General features: G+C 48.6%; 1 protein-coding gene across 2 annotated transcripts in view; it reads right to left on the bottom strand.

The window, feature by feature from the left end:
* INF2 (inverted formin 2) overlaps nt 1–20,456 on the bottom strand; it is a 42,921-nt gene extending 22,465 nt beyond the window's left edge. For both annotated transcript variants that reach the window (XM_086613144.1, XM_086613143.1), the window contains exons 1-3: nt 20,424–20,456; nt 1,775–2,183; nt 290–405 (exon numbers count right to left, since the gene is read on the bottom strand). In XM_086613144.1, the coding sequence (XP_086469270.1) occupies nt 290–405; nt 1,775–2,168 (510 nt within the window). In that variant the 5' untranslated portion in view covers nt 2,169–2,183; nt 20,424–20,456. The remainder of the gene's footprint in view (nt 1–289; nt 406–1,774; nt 2,184–20,423) is intronic.
* Nucleotides 20,457–21,564: the final 1,108 nt, after the last annotated feature.

Raw genomic sequence — 21,564 nt, 5'->3', positions numbered from 1 at the left:
TGCACCTGAGTTTGTGGCCAGTGAAACCCATGGATGTGGCACCACCTATTTTGCTAATCTGGTAGTGCTTTTCCTGCCAGAAAGGACCTTGTGGTTGGTCTGTCCAGACAGCACCGTGGACTTAGGCTGACCAGGCCAAATTTCCTACAATTTTCACCTTGTAAATCCCTGCCTCTCTTATCAAAATGATGCAAAATGACCTTCATTCCCAGCCCTTTTTTTGTGGTACATGGATCTACCTGCATGGATCAGAGCAGAGCTGTACCTCCTGCTGCAGCCCAACACTTGCCTTGTAATGGTCCAGGGCATCCAAAGCCAAAGCATGACCAGCTGATGAATATATGCACAGTGCAGCCAGGAGCTCAAATACTTGCTTTTTGACCATGACATTAGTTGTGTCAAGTGCTAGAGGAAAAACAAAACAAAACAAACCAGAATTTATAATGACATTAATGTTCTGAATCTCAGTGTCTTCTGCTACATGGCTTATGACGAGTGGTAGAAAAAAGACTGAAGGAGTAGAGCAACTACATGGAAGATGGGAAGAGAAATATCCCAATGTACAGATATCCTATCCCAATAGCATTACGTCATAGTAACTTCTAGTGAGAACAGTAAATGCTACAGGTACCCTACTGGCATTTTGGTGCGGCTTGTAGTTGTTCATCTCTTCCATGTACCAGTGGCAAGCTGCAACAGCAGCCAAGATCTCAGCATTCACAGTCACACATTTTATTTCCCATTTTCACATACGGGTACTTCCTAGAACAGCAAATGCACCATTTTCCTCAATTAATGAGTCTTATTTTTAGCGCAGAAACACCCAATATGCGTATCATGTAAGCCAATTGTTCTAACCAGTCCCCATGCACTCCCTTTTTTCCGCTACTCTTTCTCTGTGAGCCCTGGGAGCTGGGAGGGAGTGGATTAGACTATCTTATTTTCACTTTATTAGCGCACAAAGAAGCTCAACTGCTGAAAAGCCCAGACTACCCCCTTGTTTTTCACAGCACAAAAACACCACCTCTGCATTTCACACTGGTTAAGAAAATACAGAGTGGAAAGGAAGGAAGAGAACTTCCAAACTGAAGAGGGAAGCAAGCTAGCTTTGAGACTAAATGCATTTTAAAGAGCTATTACTAAGGGTTTCTGGGCACAGCTGTGATCCCAGCTCTGTGGAGCAGCACAGAGGTTATCCTCCCAGCAACACCATCATTAAGTGCTGTACAGTAAGTCCTAGGAGATGTCTTGATAAGTTTCATACCTAACGACAAGCCAAGTGAATGGCAGGAGAAAGTGAGTGGTATTACCTAGCACCTTCCAGAAAGAACAGACTAAGGAGCACAGAGAACGGGCTCTTATGAGTCTAAACCATGCCACCTTCCCTCTTCTGTACATGCTATCAGTCTCCAAGCCCTTTCAATTCCTCTCCCTCTGCCCTTGGGGCTTAGAAAGACTAAATAGCAAATATCTGCTGACAGCTGAAGGGTGGAGGACTTCTCATGCCTGCGTACAGCTAAGGCTGGGTTTACCTCTAGCTTCTCTGTGAACTGTGAAGACATTTGTGTGGAAATGAGCCCATCTAAATAGCACTGAGTGGCAAAGGCAGCGCCATTTCCAAGCAATATTATTTTAAAGAAGAAAACGATCTCTTTCATTAATCAGTTGCGATTGATAGCTTGCAAGAAGCCTGGTGCTGGGCAGGAGGATAAGCAACAGAAAAGTCCCCCCCCATGCCCCATGTGATGGGTGAAGCAGGAAGATGTCTTCTCACCTTGGAAGAGTTTTCTGATGTAGCCCTCGTTGCTCACAATGTATTCGATGCCTTTGCGGGAGTTCATGACCGCTCGCACACAGTTGATACAGGTGAGCTGAAGCAAAGCATCAGAAATCCTGGCCACTCCTCGCCCGGACAGCCTGTCCAGGGCCTCCAGGAGGAGGTCCAGCCCACACAGCTCCAGGAACTGGACCATCCAGGCACCATCGCTGCTGTCCAGCCGCTTCTTCAGCCCAGAGTAGTTCACCACTGATGGCATTTGCAAGAGACGGATGCACAGCTCCGGCTCTGCATTTTCCAGGTTGGCCTCTGACTGGTCAGTCTCCTGAGGTCCGAGTTTCTCCTTCAGGACAGCCCACTTCTTGTGGGCACTTTCCTTTTTGATTGACATCGTGAACGGTTTGTCCTGAAAGAAAAAGAAAAGACAAAGTGAGAAGTTTGTCTGGACTGACCACCAACCCTCCGGCAGCCCTGGTTTGCCTCCTAGCAGTTGGGACGTGGAGCTCAACTGCAGCAGGTCCTGGGTCCTAGGCCAGCCCTCCAGCATGCAGGGCACACACTGAAACTAGTCCTCTGTTGAAGAAACTCAATATATCCCCTCCGTAATCACACACATTACATTCAGGCCCTGAAAACTCTGTAAAGAGACTCTTAGCACATCTAAGCCAGCAAATACATAGCTTTCAAAGTAGCCAATTTACACCAGTCAATAGCCACTGCTTTTCATGCAACGAAAGCATGAAGTTGAAAGCAGCATTACCAGCTCTGAACTCCTTATGTCCATTAAACTACTTTAAAATCTCGCTGCGCTGGAGAGGCTCTGCAGTTTCTAAGGATTTGTAATGGGATGGAGGAGTAATTTTGAGCATATCCTGCTCATAAGAGCATCTGATTACCCTGTCATTTTTTTGCTTTTGTTTCTTTTGACTGCTGTGGAGGTTAGTTTTATAGTACTCACACAATCTCTTCCTGTCTGCTGTAATAGTAAACATTTTTGCAAAATGTGGTGCTCATGCGTGATAATGTGAGAGCCCAACAGGTTGCAAGCAGAGGGACAGCAGCGGGAGGCTAGGAAAACAGCAGCATGTCTTTTCGGAGATGGGGAGCATCTCTTCAGGGCCCATGTCCCCAGAGGACATGGCCTGTCTCAGCCATACTGTTAGCAGCAAGGAGGGCGAGGAGCTGATTCAGCACAGAGAAACAGCAAAGCCAAGTCTAATTAACCCTTGGTGCCAAATTTTATGGGTTTAGGTAAGATCCTCATTTTTCAGACCTGCAGTGATGAAGTTAATACAACACAAGTCCTTTCCAAATGCAATCGTTTCAAGGCTGAATTGTTCCCAGAGAGGACAGTTGTCCCACAGAGTGGGGACAAACCTGGGGCTGGCTGCTGGACCCAAAGCCAGCTGCTAATGCTACCTCCCCTCCCAGCTGTGCCACCAGGACCCCTGTTTCCCTGGGCTGGTGAGGCTCAAAATAATCTGGGGGCCAGCTGGCCACCAAAACCCAGCACTTGGGAGACTGAAGGGATTATAGGAGAGTCTTACTTTCCCTTAGCAGCTCCAGCACAAGAGTCTCTAGCTCCGCAGCGTGTAGGGAAAAGGCTTGAAAAATCTAAACTGAAAGTCTCTGAAAGGTTTTATTTGCCAGAATCAAAGACAAAGGACAATGATTGAAAATAATCTCATCATTTTAAAACCTGCCTTGTGATTTTTTTCTGGGGATTGCACTGTTGAGAAAGGTCCTGACTGCTTTGCCGCAGCAGAGCCCCATGGCTTCTGGTTTACCCGAAAGTCTTGTTTTGGCAGTCTCCCCTTTAGCAAACACAAAGCCAAAAAGTTTGCTCACTAATTTGTGGTAGGCGTTTAGGGCATGATATTACAGGTCTGAAGTGCCTCTTGGAAAGACAGAAAGTGCAGTGGGATGGCCTATTTGAGAGAGCTCAAACAAACACCCTGGGGCAAGGTGATGGTGGGACTCTCTGGCAGGGGCACTCAGCTCAGCACCAAAGGTGGTGCCAGGTAAGAGTCAAAGGGGTAGTGGAGTTTGGGGATATGGCCACAGAAAATCCTTTTAGAGAGCTTCGGAGACACCCTCTTGCAGAGTTTCCTTTTGCTTCAAAGGCTAAAGAACTGGCCAAGTGCCCAGTTGTTCACTGTTCTGTTATCTGAAAAAATGATGGTCACGATCAAAAAACGTGAAGTTGTGAATATACCATCTGAGAACACAGAGTACAGCTGAAAAGTAATTAAAAGGACCATATAAAAAAGGAAACCAAAACAATAAACCCTCTTGCCAAAGTACAGGCTTGAATTTCTAAGATTTGTCATCACTGTCTGCAGCCCAGAGCCCTTACTCACTCCTGGTAAAATTCCTGGTGGACTTAGTCACCCCCAGTCACTTCTCTGGTCTCAAACCCAGGAATCTGGGTTAGGCTCAATGTGAAGGAGATGAGAAATCCTCCCTCCCTGAAGGGAGAGAAGCAAAAGTGTCCTGCCCCAGGGTCACAGGTGCTGGGGCAGCATCCTACACCTCTCACCAGAGTGAATTTACAGTCATGGGGCTGGAGAGGTGCTCCTAAGGAGTTGCGGTCAAATCCTGCCCCGTGCTGTGCATCGAGCCCAGGGGTCCTCTTCCAGTGCCAGGGGTCAAGGCCAGACCTTCAGGGCAGAACACTGCTGAGGACCATCTGACTAGGGTGGAGCACAGCTCATCCGGTCCAGCTCTGTTCTGTGGTGGTTTCTGGCTTCCCTGAAGACCCAAGACCCCTCAGCCTCCTGCCTGGGAGGAGGAATCAACTGTCCCGGATTTTTCACTCCTGCACATGGGATGGGCACAAAGCCAAGCGCTGGCGGCGGGGGCCGAGCCCTGGCTCACCGGGTGGGAGTCATCCCTCCCCTTGGCTCTTGGCTGTAACCCAGACTCTTTCCCAAAGTGAAAGCGTGCACCAAGGAAAGAATCTGGTTTTGGGCTCTGTGTGTGCACAGAAGAGCCCTGTGGTCCGGCCGGGGAAGCCTGCAGGAGCGGCCGCTGGAGGAATACTGTCCCCCTGGCTCATGCCCAGGCTCTGCCCTGCCTGGAGCTGTGCCAGGGCTCGAGCCATTCAGCCGAGGGGCTGCAGAAGTGGCTGCCGACCGCAAGCTCCTTCTCTCTCAGTGTGACTTCTTTTTATACTCAGGAAATCACTTTTTTTTATTTGCATATGACTAAACGTTTCTTATCAAACCAGATAACAAAGCAGGCTGGCTTTTTACTCCCAATTGTATAAATACTTCATGTTGTATCATATCAGCTACAGAAAGTTCGAGAGATTATAACAGCATTATTGACCTTAGACTTAGCAGATTTCTGAAAATTAAGCTCAACCGGTGCAACAGGAGATAGGAAATTCCGACAAGGCATCCTGTTTACTGGCAGATTTGCTCAGAATTATCCTTTCCTCCCCACCTGCTCTGGACAGATGTGACGAGATGAGAAACAATCCCAGGCAGGTACCTCCCCAAACAGTACTGGCATCTGTTTTTATGCACTCAGATGAACAAATTGGATTGATTAAATATTCTTTCCTGCAGAGAGCGCACTCTTTTTGAGGGAAGGAAAAAAGATGGCTAATGTATCTAATCGTAATAAGAGAATAAAATAAATAGGAGCCATGCTATATAAATGGAAAATAAATAAATATGGAGGAGACTGCAGTACGATTCTGCAGATGGTGTGATCAATCTGTTTACAAACACAGATCTGAGCGATATATTATGAATGCAACATCTTTCCATATTTTCCATGAAGCGCAGTGTTGCAAAGCCGCTCAGATACATCCTTAAAGGGCTGGTAGTTTCGCCTTTTCTCTCTGACCGCAGGAGCTTATTTAGCAGGTAAATAATCTCAGCAGAGCGAGACAGATAAGGGATTAAAACGGAACGCGTCCATCTGGCTGTCCCACAGAGGCCAGTTACACTACTCTGGCTGAGGAAAGGAAAGTCCCCTGACAAAAAGACACAAGGTGTGAGACTTATAAGGCTGAATACATCTTGCCTCCTGACAGTAGAAGGGCATGGGGAGCTTTGCTTTTTTCTGCCCAAGCCATAGAGGAGGATGCAATGACGGAAGCATTGTCCCCAGCCTCTGCGTCTCACCGTGCTTGCAGCACCCTTCGTCTGCCCTCCCCAGGCAGGGGCTCAGCATCAGTGCTGGGTGCTGCTCCCCAGGGCACATCCTGACGGCACATCTGTGCGCCCTGCTGTGGGGACACCTACAGCCCACACACGACGTTCACTGATAAAGGAAACCCTCTCCTCATCTTGCTTCACACCCTCAGAGGCTGGTTAGGTCTGATGGGGAATGACAACTAAAGAAGCATCAATGTAAAAACACTCTTAATCTGAAGTGATTCCCTTGGGAAACATCGAGGCATCATAAAAGCTCGTCCTCTTGCACACAGTCACAGCAACAACGCGGTTCACGGCGCTTTTTGGATCATTGGGTTTGCAAAGCTGTGATGTTCCCTGCATCCGTCCAACCCAGTTCATAAAACTTCCTCCTCCTTTCAAACTGAATCAGGCACTTCCCTGATTCAGTTTTCAGTGCCCCTCTGTCCTTCAAGCCAGTTCCTAGGGAGATGACATCTGTGGGAGATAAATCAGGGCACGTCGATACTTTCTCCATCCTGTGAAGCTGTGGAGAACAGAGCTGCACAGCACAGCCTTCAGTCAAAATTATCACACGCCTCCAGGATGACATGGATCACAGCAAGGACCTGGGAGGACACGTGAAAAGGGATTTCTCAGGGCAGCTAAGTATAACTGGGTGAAAACAAAAGGGAGAAAAATTACAGGCCAAAACCATTCTGATATTTTGGGAGCAGACCCACTGCCTATGCTGCAGGACAGGGAGGCGGGAGGGGGAACAGCAGCTCCTTGTTGCCTTTTGAAGAAGGCTGAGAGCATCCCGACCCCACGTGCTGCCTTCGCTTCTCTCCGCAAGGCTGCCGGGCACCCACTGCCTGCCCCTAAGAAAAGCTGTTTTTTTGCTGCTCAGCCCCTCCTCATCCATCCTCCCTTCCGTGTCTGTTCCTGGCACTCGGGAGCCCGTTCTGCCTGGCTGGCTGCTAATGATAGGTTTTCCTTCTGGGTAGTTCCAGTTTTCACTCTGCCGCTGGGAATACGCCGAGCCTTTGTATTTTGCAACATGTCAGACTACTCAAGTCACTAAAAAGAAACAACATCCTGGCTTTGTGCTTTGCAAAACCACTTCAAGCAGTGTGATGAGTTTGTTCCTCCTCTCCTCTTGCTTTCATTTGTACTATTGTGTTTTCCCGTGCAGCGTCTGAACAGCTCGCGTACATACAGGCTAATGAAATCATCCTTCCACGCACCGAAAGAAGGGGGGGGGACACACCACAAATCTCTATTTGAGAAACTGACCAGACCCCTTGGTGTAGGTCCATTAGCGTTGGTAGGAATTGGCAGCATACTCAGTCTCCCAGGGGAACTGCTGGTAAGGGTACAGTACAGCGGGAAACTGAGGCGTGTGAACAAAAGGCATGGTTTGTCCCACAGACTACAGCAAAATTAGCTGCGACTCAGGCTCAGCATGCAAATCAACTGTGGCTCCATCCTTTTTCCGCCACAGCCAGCAGCTTCAGTTGCCTTCAGATCTAGTTATTCTCGATCCTCAGCTGTATCAGAGGCTTCTTCTGGCAGCACATTCCCAGAAAAGGACTTCAGTGCATAGGCAAAAAGGACTATGTCCATATCGATATAAACAAATAAATAAATTACATAGATATATATATTTATAGATATATAATGCCACTGTAGCTTATTCTTTTACAAAGAAAGGAAAAACACATGGCCCTGATTCAGTCCCAGGCACCACTGTTAGGATACTGTGTGCCAGCACAGCTTCCCTCTCCTGGGCAAATCTAAGCTATAAGATATCGAGTGATGTCTTACACAAAGGGTAAATGTGTCCATTCAATACATATTGGTAGTGATGGGAGTACACCAGGATTAACTACATCGGTGAAAATAATCACTGGTGCCTTCTTCCTTGCCAGTAAATAAACAAGTAAATAAATCATCAAGCTGCTACAGGTACCACATACAAATCAAGCTCAAGTGAGACGCTCAAGGATGTTTATGCTGAGATCTCCAGTGGCATCTAAAGCCTTATTTATATGTCAAAGTCTCGCTAGCTCAGCTTCAAATGGGTTTAAAACCCCAACAGTTGACACTGTCTGAAGATGCTCAATAACCAATTTACCTTAACTCGGTAAGCCAGGTCTACATCAGCCTGGTGCAGCTGTCAGACTTTCGCTTCCGAAACGGCCGCTGCCACCAGGGAGACCTGCCCAGAAGCAAGGCGCGGGCTTTCCCTACCTGTCTGAGCGCCAACCCAATTCCAAAAGCCTGCCACAGTGGGTATCAGCCCTGCAGCATCCCCGCATGCTACAGAGGCCTTCGAAGGCGCGGTGGATTTCAGGCAGGACAGATGCCGGGCGGCAGCCAGCACTGACCCTGCGCAGGTGCCAGCTCCCAGGTACGCTGCAGCTAACGGGGCTGCGAACACTTCACCTCGGTCTCACCAGGGCTTTGTCCCTTCTGTTGAGAGCAGGTCCATGGGAGCTAGCGAGACATCCTGATCCCAGTCAGAAAGGAATGGGACTTGGGTCCGGATCCTATGGAAATCCTGACGGGGCATAAGGCGGGTCTGGAGGCTCTCCCCGCTCCCTGCTCCAGCACCCACACGCTCTGGCAGAAGCAGCACCTCCATCCATCCCGCACCAGCAATTCCAGCACCATTCAGTATTTTGGGATGCAATTTATTATTATGATTTGGGGGCCACATGAGAAGAAGAAACCGTTACCCAGCAACACGGACAGTGCGGTGGTAACTTTCTAAGACTCTCTTGCTTCCTGTTCAGTGGGAAGCTGTCACATAAACAGATATGATGAGAGCCAAAACCTTTTATTACTTTTTTTTCATTTGTTTTTAAACACCTCCACAGGATGCCTCGAGGACAGAGAAAACAGGCAGAGGAAAGAATTCCTATCTCGGAGCTGAAGCCAAATTATTCCCATGTCTCTCTCGCACGGAAGGATCCTTCTCGACCGGCTGCATGAGCTTTCACTTCCCCAGCCAGCTCATCTTCTCCTTCTCTGCCAAGCAACCTTCAGTCAATAAAGTCTAAATCCCTGCGTGTCTGCAAATTGCACGCTCTAAGAAAGTTCAAGAGGATGTCAGTGTCTAATAGTATGCAAATACCAGTCTTCAGGAAAGGTGCAAGCAAGTGACTTTTCTGTAGCCTCCAGCGAAGGCATTTGCATGTCATTTGTTGGTCACTAGGAGGGTGACACTTCTCCATGGGCTGGGAAGGTGGGAGGCTTGGACCACACTGCACAGTCATGAGCCAGCACGAGAATGCAATCCTGGCCCGGCGTGACTCAGAGCAGGGAAATGATCAAAGCAGGGAAATGATCTGGCAAAGGAAAGGGGGGAAAAAAAAAGAGCAAAGAAAAGAAAAAAAGAGGAAGAAGGCTGGCTGGGGCGGGTGGGATGGAGAGCGTGGGGGCGGCAGGCGCTGGGGACAGCCCCTTGCACCGTGCATCAGCCACGCGGGGTCTTCTGGCTTTGTGGCACTTGGGCTTTAAGCACTGCAAGATCGCAGAGGTCTTTGAAAGGCTGAGAAAGTCAGGACAGCTTAAAATAAGGAGGATGTCTGACCCAAGGCTGCTCACCCCAAATTCAACAGCTAGGAGAGGGACGGCACAGCAAAGGTTGGAGGCAGTGTCCCCTGGACAGGGGCTTGATGATGGGAATCCTGCTCTCAACAAGACACTCCAAAAGTCCCACTGCGCTTCGCTCCAGTCCAGCTTTTATGGACTAAGCAGGTTCTGAAGACTTCAAAAGCTCTTTTTAACAGAAAACGTCTCTGTGCCTTTCTGGTCAAGATTTCACAGGAAAACTGGTTTGTGAGCCACAGCTGTAAAATGCATCCATTCAGCCTCTCAGGAGGTGTCAACTGAAAGCCAGTTATTATTAAATTCTGAATATTTCAACACAGCCCATTTTAGCAGAGTCTTTGTGTCTGGGTAGCTTCAAACACTGCTTTTTTCTTACTCCATGAGGCCTCTACCCTGAATTGAATCTCCTACATCAAAAATTGGAGCCCATAGCAAGAGTTTTCCTGCCTTAGTCGGGAGATTCAACATGAGCACAGCTCCATCAATATTAGAAATACACTGATCTGTCTGCCCTTTGGTCCAAATTCAGCTAGCATTTAGGAGACAAACTTGCCCACGTGCTTTCTAATTAAGGCAGCTTCACCATAACAATTCAACGTCCAGGGAAATGACTCTGCAGCTCCCCATCCTGTAGGAAGCACTCTGAGAGAGTGTTTGCATAATCCAAGACAAACATTAATTCATGATGGGTTTTACAACAGCTAATGAAATTCACTTTACATTACTCCTCAAGTGTAATCTCCAAGTCCTCAGAAGATTAGTTGCTAATGTGGTTCTTGGGAGCAGGATGGGGCTCATGGTAGGTTTAGGGGAAAAAAGAAAAAGTTAAGAGAAAAAAATTCCCGCAAAGAAACGATTGTTGATGTTGTAATTCCTGTCCTCGCAACCACAGAAGAAATTAAAAGGGTTATCAGGTCCCATCAGGTTTCATCTGAAGCCTGGACCCGAGAGATACGCCAGAAACATTTGTGTTCTTAGAAAGGCTGCATTGTCTCCCATGTGAAAAATAAACAGAAGCTGGGAAATTGGGTGAAAAAGCAGAAAAAAACAGCTCTGGGGCTGCAGTGTCCCTCTGCAGCACATGAAAAACAGCGGCAACGGGCAGTAACTGAGAAAAACGCAGCGGTTTGGATCCTACCTCCTGCTCCCAGCTTGTGCATCGCTAGTGCTGCTCCCAGGTGTTCGTAGCCCTGCCTGGCTGCTGCAGGCACCTGCCTGTGCCCTCGCCACGCTCTGACACCAGTCTGGGCAGGAGCAGCTCACGGATGGACGGATGCTCCTGCACCCTGCCAAGCTCAGCCCCCAGACGAGGTCCATTGACCTGCGTATCCATAACTTGCCCCAGCTGAGGCTTTTGCTTTTCACGGCACGACCAGAAAGAGTCCACGCATGGGGCTGCGAGGGTTTGTGCAGCAGTCCTGGTCTCTTCTTCCTCTGGAGGAAGCAGCAGCAGCCCATGCCGATGTGCTTGGAGAGGAGTGCCAGTGGACAGTCCGAAGGTTTACCTCCCAGGAGAGCCGAGTGCTGTCACATAAAAGGCAAAGATTTGCCCCCAAACCACAAGGATGTAGGATGTTAAGGGTGTTAAACGCTTCTAGGGATCCATCCCTTCACATCTGAGCTTCTGTCTCAGCAACTTTGCCTTCAGGCTGCTCAGAAAGGGCTAATGGTTTTCCCTCAGCAAATCAGCCCAGTTTTACCCTGATTTTCTAGCAGGTGATTCCACAGTAACAGTGATTACATCAAAGTGTCAGGCAGATTAAACCAAGAACTGAAAGTTTAGTCTCACATCAAGCAAAGAATTGCTGAGACCTTCTACAGCTCCAGTACTGCTCTGCTGCCTCCGGATTGCAGCGCGGTGGCTGCCCTGCCCGCACAGCAGGTCCATGAAATGCGGGAATCTAATTAAATAGAAATAAATACACCCCATTTGCCTTAGGAATTAGATTATTCCTAATTACAACAATCAGTCTCGCTGCTCTAAGTTTATGTGACAAATCAGCTTCTGGTGCCAGTGGCTTTTCTTGTAAGTTGTGTCAAGGATTTTGGAAAGGAGACACCCAGCTCATGTCTGGCTGGCAGGGAGTGATGCCAGCCAGAGGTCTGCTGCGATGGCTCTTTTTAGGTAGTCCTGCCTAAAATGCCTAGTATCATCCGCTACTAAATTACTAAACATCAGCACAGCCAGTATTCAAGAACTACAGGTCTAATACTCGCCTCCAGATCTCTGTGACCGGCTTGTTGGGTACCGTGGCTCCTATAGAGCCAGTGAAGGCAACCATGTCTTTATAGGGGAAAAAAATAAGGTAACAGGAAGAAATCTGGACCATTCCACAATACGCCTGAGTTCTGAGGACTGAAACCTGCATTAAGCAGTCAGAAGGACCAGTGTCAAAGCAAGTGCTGAAAGGGCACCGAAAAGGGGTCTGGTCAGATGAAGACATACAAATTTTGGGGGAAAAGCCCAATTCTCCCCCGGCCCACAAGGAAGGGAAGGCGTCTGGGTTTGCAGCATATCCTGGGCCACGAGGTTAGCAGGATATGCCAGAAGAGCCGCCGGGGAGCAGATGGGGTGGGCCAGCGATGACCTTCCCAGGCACCGGGAGAGCACAGTGAAAGCAGCCGGTTTGCTCTTTCTTTGGGGAGCAGAGACATCTGAGCATCCTCAGGGAGTTGCGAGAGGAAGACGGTGAGCTACAAAGCTGACTACGTGCTCTTCTGCGTACTGAATTTCTCTACCCTCCTTGAAGACTGACCCTCCCCTCCAGCCTTCTTGTCACAGACCAGCTCTGACTGCTTTTCTGCTGAATATGTTCACTTTAGACGATGCTATAGGAGGAAAAAAAAGAAGCCTTCTGAAGTAGTCTTTATCTGATGGATACTTCAGATAATGACAATAAAGGATTCTGCTACTGCCAGCACATGCATATTTCCGGCAACTTTGTATTTAACAGGGTCAATCTGCTTTAATCATCCAAAACACTCACTCCTCAGCTCTTTTGGTAGGAAGCTTCTGCAACAAAAAAACATCCTGTTTTGGGAAGGGGAGATTAAATCATTAACCGTGGGGAACTCAGTGTTTTCTCTGGACAGATGACGACAAACTTTTCTGCTAAAACCCCAAACTTCACCAGCAGTTCTACCCAGAGCAAAGGGCACAGACCCATGCCCGGGTTTCTAAAGGACATATGGGCTGATAAGGCCAGGTTGAGTAAAAAGACTGATATTTATTCAGTTTATTTATCCTGCATACATCTATTTCACCCATGCTAAGGTTGCAGGGGAACTGCTTAGGAATTGCCAGGACGAGGGCTGCCCAGGCAGCTGAACTCTGCTCCCTCGCACATACACACACTGGTGCTGCAGTAACAAGGAGATTTAATTACAGAAAAAAAGACCTTCCGAGCCCTGCCCCAGAGGGAGAGCAGGCAGGTCCTGTGCAGGTTTTAGCCATATTCCTCCCGCACAGGCACAAAGTCTCCTCGCTTGCACCGGGATGAAGATCTTTGGGCAGGGAATAGCTCTTCCCTGAAAACCAGTGTGACACAGGAGGTCCGCAGAGGAAAGGGTTGTAGGTACCACTAAGCCAAAGAGCTGCTCAGATCCATATCAACTTTTATGGATGTCCCTGCTGAAAAAAAGCTGCGGAGACACCAGAACAGTGCACAAAGAAGCAGCTTTTTCCTGCTGTTCTCCAAGCAGGCTGCTGATGCGACTCCCTCCTATCAAGATCAGCTTTTCCATTCAACAGCTGATGAATCATGGTGGCTGGTATCTCAGTCGGTCAACAGCTCAAGAGCAAACATCCTGACCGTTTTTGGGTCAGATAAGGCTGAGCATAGCCAGGATTCCTAATGGCACAGGCAAAGTACATATTGCACCCGCTAAGGAGAACAGACCCAGATATTGCCAGGTACTTTCCTGCAAGCTTGTCTGAATATGAACACTTTATTAAGAGTAACCGGAGAACATGCTCAGCTGCTAATTCAAAAAGTCAAGCATTTGAGCTGTTGAAAATAAATTCTTGCATAGAGCAGAAGAGTGGCTTAGCATGATTTCAAAACCAATGCACTCCAAAGATGCCTTCAGACTATGTTCTCTACTGCTGGGTGAAGAAGTTTGAAGCCTCTATTTTATAATGCAGCAATCCTAGAGCATTGACTGGGTTAACCCTTCACTTTGCTACAGTACTTGGCTCAGCTGTTTCGAGACCACCTAAAGCCGTCAGTCCTAAAAAAAAATCTCTTCCCAGTTCTAACCCACAGTCTCGGAATTAATGTGAAAGGATTTCAATATGGCCCAACCAGCTGGAGGGTTATGATGAGATATTCTCATGCTGGGGGCAAAATGGCCTTACTATACATAGGTCTAACTTACATGCAGGGTATCTTATACCAACACTTTCACCTCTTTTAGTTTTTCCTATGTAATATTTTAAATCACCTTAGAAACAAGTAGCTGATACTATGTTTTTCTCTGCAAAGAAATCAGTTGTTCAGTCGTATCCTCACGTCTGCACAGTCCGAAGTACTGCAGTGCTTTATGGCAGCTGAGCATGTGGCTGTCATTGATCTTCAGGAGGAAAATCACTATATTTATCTGATAAATAAATATACAGCTAATATTAGGATATCATTTTATAAGTGATTCATCTCTACACATATGGCTTGCTCCAACACTTGCTTACAAGTGTTATTAGAACAGAGTTTTGAGAATTACAGGCTCGTAAAACAATTTAGCTTTGCGATAGTCCTTTCCGTTACCTTTCTTTTAGACAAATAGAGGCCATATTTAGGGCTTGGTAATGGTGGTGTAGGTCCAGTGCGTTTCCAGTAATGGAATAACAAACCACAGAATTTATCCTTAGGTTTATAAAAGAAGCCTCAGGACTGGGTAAATACAAATTAACTCATGAATATTGGACAGTTTGTTCTGAAATGTGGAACTACAGCCCATCAGTGCATAAACAAGTGAGCAGAGCCAAGCAGGCTGGAAAGCAGCCTTCCGAGGAAGAAATGGAGCAGCTCAGCCAGGCTTTGGATGCAAGCTACTCGGAGAGCCGGGTGCCACATCAGCATGATGTAAACCAGAAGGGAAACAAGTTATAAAATGTATCAGGGAATAAAAATACTTGTTCCCCAGTTCACCTTCATGGCAGGCTCAAATTTGCACCACTTGTCATATAAGTCAAGAATGAGACATGTTCACAAATACTTCCTAAATTTCAGAGCCCATTGCTGAAGTGCCAGGTAAATACCGCAACCCACAGCTTCTTTTTCCATGCAAACTTTTTTGCTGTGCCTCAGAGTACATCTGTTTTACTGCATTGTACAGGCAGCTCAGCTGAAAGTTAAGCCGACCAACTCTAAAGGATTTCTTCTTTTTTTTTTTTTTCAAAACAGCAGAAGTAATTAATCTGCTTCAGAGAATGAATCAGCCTTTTCTGAGCTAGGAACACACAAAGGAGGAGATTGTGGCTGTTTCTGGGGCGGGAGGGAGGCTTACTCAGACAACCAACCCAGCGCAGGGTCCACAGCTGTGGGCAGCAAAAAAACCCCAAAGCTGATGGAAAGAGCTGATTTGCCACCACTCGCTTTCTCAGCAGGTTGTGCGGTGGGAAGAAAACCATCGCTCACAAAAAGCTGCTACCTTGTACTACGGGAACTTCAGTTTCCACCTGGGGCCTCCATCAGAAAATAACGCAAACGCTGAGCTTGCTGCTGTCAGCGAACGACGCGCGATGACTTAACACAAAAAGCAGGATGGACGAGAAGTAGACAGTTTCCAGATAGGGGAAACCAGCACGACAGAAGCAGCACGGAGATAGCTGCCTTATTAAAAATAATGCAATTTAACTGACAGAGCGGAGGGTAACACAGTTATTCCTTAGCTACACCGACACAAACAGAGCCGCTCACCAAAGTTATAAATAAATAAATAGAAACGATGCTCATTCATTGACTCGGAGAGAGGAAAGGGGCTCTGCTGCAGCCCAGGGCTGCTGCTGCTTCCCTCCCTTTGTCCCCTCTGCCTACCAGGGCAGGTTGGAGAGGGGCTGTGTCTCCAGCAAGGGACTGGCATAGCAAGGCATCTAGGGGGATCAGGCAGCCCCGAGTCCCCATGGAGAGGCTCGCTGCAGAGCGGACAGGAGTGGAGCAGACCCACGGGTCCCCAAACTCATCTGACCTCCACAAGGGCAAAATTACCAACATTTTCCATTTTAAACTAGAACTAAATGTAGAGGTTTTACGGTTGCAGGATGCCTCCTTTCCCACACTTTCCTGGAGCGATCTCCAAATTCCTCTGCTGTCCTTGCTCGTTAAAACCTGACTCAGCTCTCCCAGCTGGAAAACTGGAGACCAACACAGTCCCGAGGTGGCCCACTGCCATCAGCCATGTCCTGCTTCGGCATTAACCACCAGCGGCAACAGAGGCTTTTCAAATTGGATCTGGACAGAAACCAGTGTTACTGAACCTGTGAGTACTCTGTGAGCAGCTACACAACCATCACCTGGAGTTTCTCTCATGTCCCTTTTGGGAAAGTTCTCCTAGCACCAAGGGCTGACTGAGGACACCTGCACAACAGGCTCTAATGGAGCCACAACGCAAATAGCAAATTCCTCCTCTTCCCCTAAACATTCCCCAAATTGATACCATATACATCTCAGCAAAGGCAAAATAATGGTTCTGGTAAGAAAAACAAATGGGAAGTCGATGCAAAATACCTCCTGGTGACACCTACTACAAACATGCCAAGTTGAACACTGCACCCTACCAACTACAAAATTTGGCACCTCTTCATTTGCCTTTACTTTTTTTATCGGACATACTTTAAGATACTAAACTTCTTTGGAATTGGCTGAGTGACTCCAATGTTGGGATGAGGATTTCATCCACTGGTTCTCAGCCCTCCTTCTGCCTTTGCCCAACCTCTTTATCAGCTCAGTAGGTTTCCCAGAGCACCTTAAAGTACACCATCACGTGCTACAGAGCTTTTTGCAAACACTATTGCTTGCTTAAGATTCTCATTGATCTGTGGCTTCAGCATTCCCAACACTTTGAAATGTCAGCTCAGGTATCAAACTCAGAGAAACAGCTGAACCTGTGAACAATATCTGTTCATTACATCAAACAGAAAAACTATCACACTGTTAGACCCTCTCCTGATGCTTTCTGCAGATGTGAAAGGCTAGGTTGACAAAACAGCAACAAACGTTCCCTGCCACATTGTACAACCACTTACTTTTGACTGCAGCCACTCTTGTAGACGCCAAGCTATGACTCAGGGGCTCATGAGCTCCACACACCCTCTTCCTATTTGTTTCCACATTCCGTTCCATAAAATTGGCTCTTCATTTACCACTGACGACATCTGGTAGCAAACATAAGGCTTGGCCGTTGCTCACTAGTTACTTCTCCCTAAGAAAAAGGAACCAGACGATACTTGCCCTTGAGGAGGATCCTGAGTGGCACTGAGAAGTCGTACAAACGTAGCGAACCCTTTTTTGAAGCATTGCTGTCTTGTGCTTCATTCCAGCATGCCTGCAGAACTGGAACAACTGGAATGCTGTGACAATAGACCTACCAGCACAAAGCCACCCACCGTTAGAAGAAGAAAGCTCAGGCTCAAAATTTGATGTAACTTTTTTTCCTTCTCCCAATTTGGCCTTAGCACCTCAGTTGACAGCACAGGACCCAAGAGGTCTCTGTATAATTAAAATACAGATTGTTTGCCCGCTCTGTCATAGCACTTGGTGCTCTTAGAGCTTTTTCTGGCCGCCGGGAGATGAAGGCAGCCCCTGCAACGCAACGCTCACGAGCACTGTATGATAAACTGCTGCACAGGCAATGCTGAGAAACACTGGAATAAACCTGAGCTTGGTGGATAATACCGAAGGGATTATAATGTATTAGGTCGGAAGCGTGCAGTCATTCTCGAGCGTCCCTCCTGCACTGAGCACCAGGGCTATCATGCTGCAGGGCTGCATCTAGCTTCTGCAAAATATTTAGCCATTTTTCACGATGTTAACAAATGGAACAGAGATAACTCCTTGTGATGTGTTTGTTTGCACCTACCGACTGCAGTATTTTGCACCAAGCAGAGCTGGATTTGTTCAGTGCCACTGTGCAATCCTATGAGTTGACTTTGTTGATTCAGTGGGTGGTATTTCCTCTGAATCATTAGTGATAGACTTTATTGCAAATATTAAGAGCAAGGATATTCAACTGGGAGTTAAATCTGAGCTCAGATATCAGCAGAGTGTGTCTGAAGTTCCCCCAACTGTTTCAGCTCTACAAACACTGTTCACTGCCTCATCTATGGCACTGCGTTGCTATCCACTGCCAAATTACTCCCATCTTCTACTCATGGCTGGTTATGGTACAATGATGGGATTAAAAATCACTCATCAACAGAATAATCATTGCAGAAAAAAAGATAAGCAATTGAAGACATGGAAGTAAATGAAGGGAGGAGGGACAAAATGCAACTTAGTTTGCCTTGATAATAACTATTTTTGACTCAGTTGCTCTGGGAAACCTCTCCGGCATATCCGGCACACAAGAAAGGGGCAGAGTTCAGCTTCCAACACATTTGAAGTGCGGCCACTTGCTACACAGCTCACAGTGAAACCGGGAGTTAAGCCACGAAAGATTAAAATTTGTAATAAATAGAGGACAGACCTAAAAGGATCAGACAGCCAGTCCCACAGAAGGGGTCTGTGCAGGGTTCACTACTGAAAGCGAGGGAGACCTCGTCCTACTGAACATCTCCCTTCACAGCACAGCGAGTGGGAGAAAGCTGAGAGAACATCGCACCAGGACAGAGCACGCGGATATGCAATAAATGGAGGATTAATAACAGAACTGGAATAAGATCAGATCCGACAGCAGAAAAAAAAAGTCAGATGGACAACTGGGGATGAAAATCCCAATTTCACACCCTCACCATAGGATAAGAGGAGCCCAAGGAGGAGGTGAATTGCAATACCTACCATGTGAGGTATTTATTTCTAGGTGAGGCGTCCAAGTATGAGAGGCACTGGATGGACCTCTGAGCCCTGCAGCTCTGCTCATCCACAGGGAAGTCAGAGCGTGAGAAGCCCAGTGCAGGACTGCTGGGGATCAGCAGGAGCTGGAGTCTGCTTGAGGAAAGCAGATGGCAAGTTCTAGCTTGTTTGGCATTGCACAGCAAAGAGAAAAGCAAGCAACTCCTATTTCTAGGCTGATAAGAGAGAAAAGCATTAGACTGGGAGAACTAAGCAATCATAGCACAAATATGAAGTAAGAGAAAGCCATATATTGGGGGGAAAAAAAAAGTAATATCAGTTCAGTAAACTTCTGAAACTTCCCCTTCCTGGGAGACCGGGAACAAATGAATTACAGTGGTGTGCAATAAGGCGTAATATCATTCAGTGCTTAGATTTGCTGACCTGCCAGGTCCCTTCCTGTCCTACATTTAGATTATCTTTTACACAATGGGTCTTGTACACTGCTTGCATTTTTGAAGTAAAATTCTTGGACAACAGCCTAGAATGGGATTATTAACTTATAACAGGACAAAAAAAAAATCACATATGCTCATAGGTTCCTGCAATCCCCTCCCCGCCCGCAATTTTGGCAGCCACTGCTCCTCCGCGTAGTGGAAAAACAAGCTTAAGTGGGTGGAAGAGAAATGGGATTAGTGGCCAGACAGTCCAAATTCTGAGCAAGTTCAGTAGGACAACTGCAATCTTACTGTAACTCTGCTGACTCTAACTTTCCTTCTTAATTGTCTTAGGCCAGAAGTTTCCTCGCAGTCTACCAGGGAGCCTGACGTGTTTCACAGCCTGCAGAGCGTTTACTCAGAGAAACTCCCCAGTCTTAGGAATTCGAGAAAAATGATATACAGTTCACAATGCCAGTCTGGTATGGGGATGGAGAACCATGAACACTGTTTTGGGATATTTCTCCTAAGATCAGTGCATCCGAGCACTCCTTCCCCACCCCCAACCTCTGGAATTTAGCTCCGGGTGCTGCTGTTGCAAGCAGTCATTTCATCCTTGCAGAACTATTGAGCAAAAGGGAGGATGAAGCCCGAGAGAAGTATGTAAATAAAGCCAGGCAGGACGTGGCAGACCTTGTCCGATAACCACTGGATAACAGAATATCTCAAAATAAGAGCCTAAAACTGGCGCAGCCCCGGGAGCAGACACAGCAGCCGTGCACTATATGCCAGTAGATCCACCGTCACACCCAGCCACAGCAGGACCACATCCCACCTGCACATCCCACCATCACACCTGCAAACCGGACCACGTTGCACCTAGATATCAACTGCAACTGCAGCCGGGACTATGTCGCACCTATACATTGTGTAGTTGCACCTGCGATCCGAACCGCATCCAAGCCCATACACAGCATCTTCGCAACTGCAATCGGGACCAACTCCCACCTGTATGCTGCACTATCATACATGCCATCCGGACCTCATCCCACCTATACATTGCATGCTGTTGCATCCACAATCTGGACCGACTCCCACCTATCCCACGTACTGTCAGACGGGCACTGGGGACCACGTCCCAGCCATGCTCTGTACTGTCACACCTGCGGCTCAGACCGGGTCCCACCTACACTTCCCTGTCGCACCTGCAATCCCCCCAGCCGCTCAGCCAGCACCTCTCCGCCGCGCCGAGCAACACCTCCGAGCAGCCCGCGGAGCCGCGGGCTGCGATCCTGCGGGGGTCTTTCCTCCCTTGACCCGACCCCGTCTCACCGGCTGGGACCGGGGGAACAGCCGGGAGGAGGATGCCCAGCCGGGCTGCAACCCCGGGAAGTGTAGGGGGGGGGGATTCCGCCCAACTTCTCCCAGCCAAGAGGACCCCGCGCCCGCGATCGCCCCCGGCGGGGCCCGGCCTTACCGCGGCGGCCTCCTGCGGGCGGGGGGAGGCGAATCGCGGCAGCGCGGCGGGCACGGACCCTCCGCCGGCGCCCGCAGCCGCCGGGGTTTGCCCGCCCGCGGGAGCCGCGCCCGGTTCCGGGGCGGAGCGCGGGCGGTGCGACGGGGCGGGGGGTCCGGGCCGGCCCCGCTGGGGAAGTTTCTCCCCGTCTGGCGAGGGGTCCTGCCGTGCTGCCCCCGCCCCAGCGCCCTGCTGGGAGGATCCTCGGCGGCAGCCTCGGCCCCCTTCCCCGGGCTCGCCCCGGGAGAGGTCCGGGCAGAGCCTCCGCGGAGGAAGGGCCCGCTCCGGGGGCAACATGCTGCGTCTCCCTGGCCGCGGAGAGGTCTTGGCCCCCTGGCAGGGATTCCCCTTCTTCCTGTTGCCATGGGCATCCTGGAGGCGAGCGCTGCCTCCCGCCCCGGCAAGAGGCGTTTGACAGCTCATGGCCTCGGCGGGGGCACCCCGAGCCCGGCCTGGGGACCCCGCTGGCCACGGCCCGGGGCTGGGAGCTGAGGGGGGAATCCCGAAAGCTGGAGACAGGCTGCGCAGGTGGGCAGAGATTCAAAGCAACTGCACCCTCCCCCCCGCGCCCTGGTCTCTGCAGTTTAAGCGCTTCGCTTTCTGCATCTGGGAAAAGAGGCGAGGGCGGGTGCCTTTACCAAAACATGTCAGCTCTAAGGTGAAATGGTGGAGCTAAGCCTACATATTGTCAGCTAACTGGGGAGAGTTTGGTGGAAAAGTTTGTTTCCCTTCGTGGGTCAGGAGTGCTGTCTCCTATAGGCATTAGGGGCCAGGCTCGGTTCTGGTTTCAGACAGAGCCACTCAGCTTCGCTATCCACAGAGAACACCTGACAGGGAAAATCACAGGTGGGGGAGAGGGGGATAGCTGACGTAGAAATTGTGATAAAGTCTTTTCCAAAGGGTTGCTGCAAGCTGGTGAGAGCCAAGCTTAAACCACCGAGTGTGATTACTGGAGATTGGGAGATAGTTACAGGGTAAGAACACAGCGCTGAGCATCTCTGAGATTTCAAATTGGAAAATGAGAGCTGAGGTTTTACCATTTGCTCATAAAACACTCCTCTTTTTTCAGTGGGAGAGGAGAGAAATGGAAGAAGACTGCATC

Source organism: Tauraco erythrolophus, chromosome 6 (genome assembly GCF_009769465.1).
Source record: "Tauraco erythrolophus isolate bTauEry1 chromosome 6, bTauEry1.pri, whole genome shotgun sequence".
NCBI classification, from domain to species: Eukaryota; Metazoa; Chordata; class Aves; order Musophagiformes; family Musophagidae; genus Tauraco; species Tauraco erythrolophus.
The sequence above is the reverse complement of the archived record's forward strand: the minus strand, read 5'-3'. Positions and strand labels throughout refer to the sequence as shown.